Below are 10,537 nucleotides of genomic sequence, written 5' to 3' on the forward strand. Positions count from 1 at the left end.
AATTGTTGCTGAGATTGTTTGCTAATTGTTTAATTTTAGTTTAATTTAGTTTAGGTTTACTTAGAATTTCAATTTCAATTTTGAATCAGTTTCAAAGTTAGTTCAGGGTTAGTTTTCTAATCTTAGTGGATTTAAATTGATTAAGTTAGGCTAGATTTAATACATTATGTCTTGAATTATTGAAATGTTTAGAATTGTCTAATTATGTTAATTGCTGCATTGATGACTATTTTGCTGAGAAATTGTTTCTGAGATTGTTTGCTAATTGTTTAATTTTAGTTTAATTTAGTTTAGATTATTTGATTAGAATTTCACTTTCAATTTTGAATCAGTTTCAAGGTTAGTTCAGAGTTAGTTTTCTAATCTTAATAGATTTAGGTTGATTAAGTTAGGTTTGATTCAATACATTAGGTCTTGAATTGTTGAAGTATTTGGAATTGTCTAATTGTGTTAATTGATGCGTTGATAACCTTTATTTGCAGACATGTTGACGAGCAGAGGTGCTGCGGATCAGGCTCCTGGTCGTGGTTGTAGCCGTGGTTCAGGTAGAGAGAGGATTTCTTTTGGTACCCCGGAACTTCTGGATCTTCTCCCTCTACTCCGACCACGCTGGTGACGCCACAGGATGCGGGTTTAACAGACTAGCCATTCATCATAGTCCCTAACCCCAACTACGTGCCTCCATCCACAGTGGCGACGCCGCCTCCAATCGTTCAGCATCCCGCATCCACGGTGACGCCGACTCGAGCGACGGATGCTGCGCCCTGGAGTCCAGTCATGGAAGTAAAGCAGCATCTGATGCCCCTCCACCACCTCCCACCACACGGTTGCACATTTGGCCTGATGGCGGCACGGGGTAAATAACACGTTCAATGCTCATGTATTTTCTGTTTATGGTTATCGCTGAAAGTGTATGAGTTGTTTCTAGTTTAGTTGATTTAAGTGTTAATTGTTGGTTATTATTTTATAGTTTTCATGATTATGATTTCTATTATTGCTGAAAGTTCCTGAAACCTGATTCCTGTTTAGTGGATTTAGGTTGATTTGGATTGCTGGTTATTGTTTTCTAGTTTTCCTGATTATAATTCATGTTACTGCTGAAATTTCCTGAAACCTAATTCCTATTTAGTGGATTTAGGTTGATTTGGATTGCTGGTTATTATTTTCTAGTTTTCGTGATTATGATTCCTGATTCCTGTTTTCTAGATTTAATGATTAGAGTTGATTCTTGCTTGTGGGTTGTTGTTAGGTTTTTGCCGAACCTGAATGTGTGTATTCAGGAGATGACGAATGTCATCAAGCTAATATATGACCAGTCCTAGCCCAGCTACATGAAGATCTATGCTGACACCAGGCAGCGCTGGTTTGAGAACTAGACGGTAATTACTTTCATTATTATTTCTGTTTTAAACTTTTTTAACTAGTTTATATCTTCTATCTTGTTTACCTAAAAAGCTTCTTTGTTGCAGCTGCAATTCATTTGGGATGCTGAGCACGACCTAGCCATTTGGAAAATATTCAACTATAGGATGGGTTGGCAGCTCTAGCAGATGCTGGATGATGTTCGTCATGGGTGGGACCAGCGGATGTGCTGGCTCCGATCGGAGGTAAAGAAGGACCTGTCGGCTCATTGGAAGCGAGACTGATGCGGGGTTCAAGCATTGACGTCTCACAAACCGAGCTAATAGGGAATCGGCCAGGTCGTCCCAGTACACCGGCGGCTAGACAACCTTAAGAAGATGAAGGCTAGACTAGTATGTAGTTCCTTTAATATTGTTAATAACTTCGTTATGTTAGCTGTTTTACATATCATTACTAGCCATTCTAATAATTTTGTATTTCAATACAACTGGTGTAGTCGAAGTCGTTGGAATGCGAGAGCACATTGGCGGAGATGTTCAAATACACCCACATGCTGAAGGAGAACAAAGCGAGACTTATTGATCAGCAGTCTCAAGACCATTATGTGAGTAAACATACATCTGATTATCTTCTGCTATGAAATTATTTGAGATTATATATATATCTTACTAATCACAGTAACTTGTGTTAATTGCACAGAAGTCCTACACACAGAAACTAGAGGCCGCGACTTAGCAGTCTCAGCAAAGTAAGGAGGACATCGCCGATGGATCTGCGGCCTCAGTCGTCAACCCCGATGCGGTTTGGCATGAGACCGCCTTAGCCCTGTACAAGAACCACGTATACGGGATGGGGTCGTTCTTTGCTAGTAGCCTCTGCACCTCAACGTTGAGGCCGTCGTCAGGCTCCGCCACCAGTCGAGCCGTCCATCCTGAGGAAGGCATGGATTTGAGGCTCCAGGTGCAGGAGTTCCAGCGTAGCCTTCATCAGCAGGCTCAGGAGCTTAACGATTATTGGGAGATGTATCAAGTGATCCTCACCCACGAGACTTCTACGGATGAACTCAGGCTAGAGTTTAGGGAGTTGCTGGAGCGGATGTAGCGTATGGAGACTTAGATGGAGGTGTACCAGGCCCAGATACGCACTACTGGCATCGACCCTGCTGGTGACACACAGACATCGTCACCGCCTCCTGCACCACTGACTCAGCACTACAAGAAAATGGAATATTTGTAACAAAAATTTTGTATCAAATTTAAGATTGTTACAAAAAAATAATTTTTTGTAATAATAATTAGTAATTGTTACAAAAGAATAATTTTTTGTAATAACATTACAAGTTGTTACAAAACATGCTAATATTTTGTAACAATCTAACTTTTGTTGTTACAAATTATGTTAGTTTTTGTAACGAACCTTTGTTTTGTTACGAAATATTATAATATTTTGTAACAAAAAATAAAGAAGTTGCAAAAATTTGTAATATTTTGTAACAAAATATCTTTTTGTTTCAAAAACTCCAATTGTTTTGTAACAAAAAATTAATTTGTCACAAATCAACATTATTTGTAATAAGTTATTTGTTTATCACAAAATGTAAATACATTTTATAACAATTTTTTTTCAAAATGTTAAACACGCTAAAAAATTTTGTTTATATAATTTTTTATAAAATAAAATAAATAAATAAATAAATAATAAATATTTTATATATCTTACTTTTAAATATTTAGATTTTTAACTTTATTTTATAAATAAAAGAAATTAATTTAATTATTAAAAATTTTCATTAAATTAGTATTTATTCGAAGATAGATTTCAAGTTAGTAATTAAACGGCATTTCAAAGATAATTACTTTATATTTAATTTAGTTTTAAATTATTACTTTATTTTATTATTTTATTAATAATTTTACTCTAAACAAAACTTTAATTTACACTCCCAAAACACTAAATCCTAACTTAATCCCAATCCTACTTAAACCTAATTTTCTACCCTAACCCTCTAACACACAAACAGCAGCCACACAGCCGCCCACGGTCACACACTCACACTCAATACACACAAAAAGAAACCAAACAGCAATTAGAAAAGAAATAAAAGAAAGAAAGGGGAAGAGGGGAAGCACGAAGAGGGAGAAAGGGGAAGAGAGAAGAAAGGAGATCCGACGATGAGAGAGGGCCGCGCTGTTGTCACCGCCAGAACCGGGAGGAGAGGGAGTCGCGCCGTCAGCCGCGTCGCCGTCCGTGAAGCCATCGCAGTCCGTGAAGCCATCGCCGCCAGCCGCGTCGTTACTGTCATCGCCGGTTTTCACCACGCCTCGTCACCACCGCCGCGCCGTGCTCCATGCCGTCGCCGCCACTGTTCCGTCACAAGAGAAGGACGCACGAGGGAGGAAACAGAACCGCGAGGGAGCTCAGCCACGGAGAGAGGAGACGCGCGTCAGATCTGTCGCCACGGGTCCGCCCATCGCCACACCACGTCGCCGACTGTGAAGCTGTCTCCGTCGCCGCTGCCGGAGGTCGCCATCGGAGCCGCCGCTCCACTTCTGTCATTCTTCTTTTTACAGTGAGTTGCCCGCGCCTTGAACCGTGTTTCCTTTTTGTAGTTCCACCTTGTCCTAGGTTCCCAGCAGCAATGTCTGCAAATGAGTGAGTGTGTGTGTGTGTGTGTTTTTTTTCTCCTTATTTGTTCATTGGGTCAGACATGATACTAATTGGTTGTCTTTCTTTTGTTTGCCTAATTTAGTAGTTTTCACCATGGATAAGACCATTCTAATGGCCTAGTCAGTTAATACCATTGTTTGCTCTTTTCAGATTAGCATCAACACCAGCCATGTTCAATAGCACACTCACAAAGGATGAAGCATTCTTGTGTCCTGTTGATGGATCCATTATGATAACAGGTACATGATGAGGTTGTAGCTGAATGTCACTATTCTAACTGTAAGACATCATAGTTGTTTGAAAGCTTTAGATTTTGTTTGTAACATGCTCTTCAATGCAAAAGCCCTTTTGAGTTATCTGTAGAGATTGGTATTGCACATGCTTCTTCTTGTGAAACTATAATGAATCTTGGAGAATGTTGAAAGGAGGGTTCAAACAAAATCACTTAGCCATGAAACCTGATATACTATGTCAAGGAACTACTATTTATGCCTTAACCCTTAGCTGTTAGACTGAGTGGTTTTTCTTACTAGCTTGTTATTGTATTGGTGGTCATGAATTGTTTTTACTATTTCCTGTTTGTTAATAATTAACATCCATGGGTTTTGACAGACACTTTTATGTTAGTTTAGTTTGGTTTTGGTAATTGAAAAATAATTTCTCATGGATAAAATGAAATTTTGAATGTTTAACTCACCAATTGTTTATGAAACATCTCTATATGTGAAACAGCGAGTCATCTGCCCTTTAACCGGAATGGATTCAAATTTTTCACAAATGCTGGTGGACTTGGAAAGACTGATATCAAAGACGTATTAGAGCGAGCTGCTGATATATACAATCAATTTACAGCTGAAAGTTTAGCAAATTCTGAGAGAAAGGCTTCATCATCTATTAAGCAAGTTGATTACATGAATGTATATACATCTGACCTAGTAAAGGCAGTTCGCAAAGCAGCGGGAAGCATAGGTATGTCTTGATATTGGTATGATAATAAATAGTTGTTTGGTAAATGAAGTGGTTAATAATGGAGTTCTAATTGGGATACATTATGTGTTATTATTTTTATTGTAGCATTTACAGTTTTTCCTCTGTCGTTTTTTTGAATGTTCTGATTCTATTTGCTAATCTTTTATATTGCATTGTCTACTGACAGAGAAGCCATTGGGTGGTTTCCATATAGTTGTTGATGCAGGCAATGGGCCTAATGCTGAAGTGCAATGTGCATTTGACTCTTTCTCCAAACTTAATATTTGATGTTTCGTTTTGATAATTAATCAGAAAAAAGGTTTTGGAACCACTCGGAGCATTTACTACCGGTAATCAATTTTTGGAGCCTGATGGCGTTTTCAATTTCTGTTGTTTCAATTATGTTTTATCAGAAAGTTGACAATTCTATGGTGCCTGATTATTTTACTCTAGTGCCTTATTATTTTGATTCTATTTTTTGCATTTTTTTGGTGATTTTGATACTTTTTGTTTTCTTAAATTTTTGTGTTTTTAGGTAACTACACCATCATTATTAACATAGAAATATTAATTCAATTTTGTTATTGATTTTGTATTTTTTACAAGGCATTGAATTAGGATAGTTTGTATTGTGGAGTTATAGAGAACCGCTTTGGAATTTAGTTTACATAGAGCCCTTTGAAAGTGATAGTCACTGTGATGCTAGGTTATGGCATAAAGGCTTAGAAATCTAAGTTAAGTATTCAAGTACAACTTCAAGAGGCAATGGAAGACTGTGAGGAGCTAACAAAGAAAATAGATGTGCTCAAAGAAAAACTTAAAAAGCAACAAACACGCCAAAAAGGAAGAATAAGCTCGAGTGAAAGCTCAATTGGAAGCTCAACAAGCTGTTGTGAACTCTCTGATAGCGCGCTTTGACAATGAAACAAACTAGACCTTAAAGGTACTCCTAAAGTTGCTTATGGTTTTAATACATTTTCGTAGATGATTCCCATTTTATATTAGTATATTTTAATTTGTATATGGATCTATTTATCACATTTTACTTGTGTCATGGTTGAAAAATGACAAATGTCCTATTATTTGGTTTGATAAATTTGGTTGGGTATGGCTGAGACATAAGTTGTGAATTGGTTGTGTTTGTTGGAACCGTGGACGGTGGAAATATCCAAGTTTTAGGGGAGGTTTTGCCGAAATTTTTCTAAACATTTTGGATAAAACTTAGTGGAAAAATTATAATTAGTGTTATATCTTGTTTCTAACTTTTTTGTTTCGGTTTTTCTTATTTACAGGAGTGCTGAAATGGTGACCATATGCTACCTTGAGGGCTCAAGAATGTTTTGATGCATAGAGACACTAATCTACGTTAGAACTTTTATGTTTTGGTTGAACTAATCAATGTACTCACTAGCTAATGTTATTTTGTTTCAAGACAATTTTAGCTAAAAGGATCTTGTTTGACTTATGTATGTTTTTGCATATTATATACATGTAAACTTGCTTATTAAAATCGTTAATATATTAGTTAATTTAAAAAATAATTTAGTAAATTATGCATGTAATTTGTAATAAAAAAAAGTTGTGACAAAATAATTAATTTGCTTTCGTAACGAAAGAAAAAAAATGTTACAAAATCATGTTACATTTTGTAACAAAATTTTTTGATAGGAAAAAAATTGACTGTCACGAAAAATACCTTCAAGATCAAAATTTATTACCACTTTTGTAACGGCTTCTGATTTTTTGTATCAGAAAAAATTGTTACAAAATATGGTATTGAATTGTAACAGTTCCATTTTTCGTTACAAAAACTTTTTGTAACGGGACTTATTGCAATGGACCATTTTTTTGTTACAAAAAACTTTTGTTTCAAAATTTTGACGTTTTGTAACAATATTTTTCGTTACAAATGCGCCTTTTTCTTGTTTTATTGTTTCATACATTTATTTGGTGTACTTGACTTTTATTTAATTTGTACATTGTATTTATTTATTTTAAATAAAAATTTTTCATTATTTATAAATTAACCACTAATTGTGTGAAAAGAATTTAAATATAAAATTAAAATTGACTATTTATTTTAAATTCGAAAAAAAAATTGACATTATCGTCGAAATTACCGTAGGAATAATCCGACGGTAACATGGTGCAAACAACATGTTTTGGTGCTAACATTACCGTTGGAAAAATTCACTGGTAACCAATTAGTTTCCTGAGCTGATAATCCGTCGTAAAATCTGAGGTAATTACCATTGGACGAAATAAATCTGATGATAAATATTTACCGGTGAGGTTTATACCGTCTGATTATTTTTTATGGTAAATCCGACAGAAAATTGATTAACATTGGATATATTTAAAAAATCTGACGATAAATTCAACGATACTTAACGTTTTTTTTTAGTGATATTTTAAAAAAAAAAATTAGATAAGATAAGATACGATTCAATTATAAAGATATATAATTTCATATAATTTAAATTATAAAATATTGTTATTCAAGATTCCAAAACCAAATTTGGGTTAGATCATGAATTAAGTGATTTTATTGGATTCAAGAGGAACTTCCGAAACATAAATATATACTTACATATCGCTTTTTGATGTAGTTATACAGAATTATTGAGGTCTAGAAAGCAATTGATAGACCAAATTGATTGATTTATATAAAAGCTATTTGGTCAACTGTTTTAAATCAATCCAATCAGTTTTCTGGAAACCAATGAATTTAATATCGGGTGCAATTAGAGGTTAAATTTAAAATTAAAATAATTTAAAACATTAAATTATAATTAACAATAGTTTGTGCATGTTTTCTAGAACGACCTTGTGCATGGCAAGACGTTACCGGCCAAACAACTACAATAATCTCCAGTACATTGGATATGGTTGTTTGTGAACATCCAATTTGTCCTTGTTGACTTGGTCGCTTCTCTTATGAAAAAGATATATTGTAACACATGGAATCCATGACCCACAAGAACCAAAATATAAAAGCTAACTGTGGGGGCTTGACCAACGGCCCTTTAATTTGACCTCGTCAATTTTTCCTTAAGGTGGTGGCTCTGACCACAAAACCATCACCACATAGTGACACTACAAGTTTTTAACGATATATATTTTCTTATTAACATTGATCTTTGTTATTTTATATTAATTAATAAAGAATATCTTTGTCCACTAAATAATTAATAAGATCTATGAAGCACGGACACTTCGCTGAATTGTCGTGTCCCCGTGTCGGACACATTTCGGACACGACACTCATCGACACTCGTCTGACACGCGTGTTTGCTGTGTCCAATCGTGTCTTACTAAAAAAGAAAAATTTCTTTTCCGGACACGTCTGAACACACTTAAATACTATCACGTGTCAGCGTATCCAATCTTATTCTTAACATATTGTACAAGATGTCTCTAGTACGGGTTGAGAGATGGATCGAGAACTTGCGGGTTGAGGCAGATGCCGGATCACTTGACTGGAGCAATGGGGGGAGGTACCTGCAAAGACACTCCGACGCTCAAGTCAGAATGGATCTAAGAGGTATAAGGTGTGAGGAATGAATGAATACCTGGAGGGACCTGGGTCCTCTATTTATAGGTGATGATGAATATCTTATCTTATCTTATTTGGCTAAGATAAGGGAGACATTTGAATTCGAAAGTTAGTTAGGAGCTCTAGTGGGTCGGTTTCGAGCCTTCTGGAAGGGCGAAGTGGGTCGGACCCGAGTAACCAAGTTCGAAGACCGTTCCGGGTATAGAATCCGTGGGCCGGATCCGTAACAGTTGCCCCCGGAGCGAGAGAGTGAGGGTGCTCAGTCTCATCGCTAGAGGAACCTTTTCCTTGCCATTGTGGTTTGGCAAGGAGATCGTTGTTTGGTTTTTCCGGTCGAGGTCGACGATTTGGGGAGTTCCTGGCCGTTTCATGGTCAGGCGAGGAGCGCGTTGTTTGGGCGTTTCATCACATGTCGGGTTTGATGACCGTAACAGTTGCCCCCGGAGCATGAGAGTATGCTTTCTTGGTCTCAGTGCTAAGTTGTTGGAGAGTCCGATCCTCTGTAGTTTGGGAGACTGTGAGGGGCCTGAAAACGGCGTGACGTCATTCTGCACCAATTGGTAGGATGATGTTGGTCAGTCTGGCTTTCTGCAAGTTGGAAGACCTGTCCTCATGCTTGTTTTGTGTGGCCTTTTTTTTTTGCCGTTATTGTGAACTTATTTTAGACCTCTTAGTGGGCCGATTTCAAGACTTTGTTTATTTAGCTTATTTGGATTTCCGTTTTGTTGGCTTTGCGGGTGATCAATTCATGAGTCACTATTTTTGTTATTTGGATATCCGTTTTGTTATTTGGATATCCATTCTGTTGGCCTCGGGGTGATCATCCCTGGGCCGCCATTTTTTATTTGGATACCCATTTTTTTATTTGGATATCCGTTTTGTTGGCCTAGGGGTGATCGATTCCCGAGTAGCCGTTTACTTATTTGGATATTCGTTATGTTATTTGGATATCCGTTCTGTTGGCCTCAGGGTGATCGATTCCCAGGTCGCCATTTTTTGTTATTTGGATACCCGTTTTGTTATTTGGATATCCGTTTTGTTAGCCTAGGGGTGATCGATCCCTGGGTAGCCGTTTACTTATTTGGATATCCGTTCTGTTATTTGGATATCTGTTCTGTTGGCCTCGGGGTGATCGATCCCCGGGCCGCCATTTTTTGTTATTTGGATACCCGTTTTATTTTTTGGATATCCGTTTTATTGGCCTAGGGGTGATCGATTCCCCGGTAGCCATTTACTTATTTGGATATCCATTCTGTTATTTGGATATCCATTCTGTTGGCCTCGGGGTGATCATCCCTGGGCCGCCATTTTTTATTTGGATACCCGTTTTGTTATTTGGATATCCGTTTTGTTGGCCTAGGGGTGATCGATCCCTGGGTAGCCGTTTACTTATTTGGATATCCGTTCTGTTATTTGGATATCCGTTCTGTTGGCCTCAGGGTGATCGATTCCCAAGTCGCCATTTTTTGTTATTTGGATACCCGTTTTGTTATTTGGATATCCGTTTTGTTGGCCTAGGGGTGATCGATCCATGGGTAGCCGTTTTTAGTTCGTGTCGTCGAACGGGGCAATGCTTTTGAAATAATGAATTTTATTTGTGGTTTGGGCCTCGTTAAAACCTTCCGATGTGGGTAGGAAAGAGTGCCTCGATCTTGTTGCTTTGGAAGGATGTTTCTACATATAGTAGCACCGTAAGTTGGTAAAATTTCAGGATCTTGGGAGCTTGGTCCCATCTAGTCTTTCGAGCCTGTAGGCTCCTTTTCTGATTACCGTCTTGATTTGGTAAGGACCCTCCTAGTTAGGCGTGAGCTTCCCTTTTTCGGGAGTGGGTAGACCGATGTTGTTTTGTTGCAAAACGAGATCTCCTGGTCCGAAGTCTCATCGTACCGTGCTGCCATTGTACCTTAGGCTTATTCTCTATTTTAGGGCTAGCTCCCGTAGGTGTGCTATACTCCTGACCTTGTCTGCAAGGCCCTACTTTGC

General features: G+C 37.4%; 1 protein-coding gene across 1 annotated transcript; it reads left to right on the forward strand.

Annotated features, from left to right (window-relative positions):
* The first annotated feature begins 3,709 nt into the window (after positions 1–3,709).
* Positions 3,710–5,286, forward strand: LOC107636625 (uncharacterized). The gene is made up of 4 exons (XM_088485822.1): positions 3,710–4,014; positions 4,180–4,268; positions 4,762–4,998; positions 5,186–5,286. The coding sequence occupies exons 1-4, from the start codon at positions 3,710–3,712 to the stop codon at positions 5,284–5,286; spliced, it is 732 nt and encodes a 243-aa protein (XP_088341948.1).
* The last annotated feature ends 5,251 nt before the right edge of the window (positions 5,287–10,537 follow it).

This window comes from Arachis ipaensis, chromosome B4 (genome assembly GCF_059453495.1).
Source record: "Arachis ipaensis isolate K30076 ecotype BB chromosome B4, ASM5945349v1, whole genome shotgun sequence".
Taxonomy (NCBI): domain Eukaryota; kingdom Viridiplantae; phylum Streptophyta; class Magnoliopsida; order Fabales; family Fabaceae; genus Arachis; species Arachis ipaensis.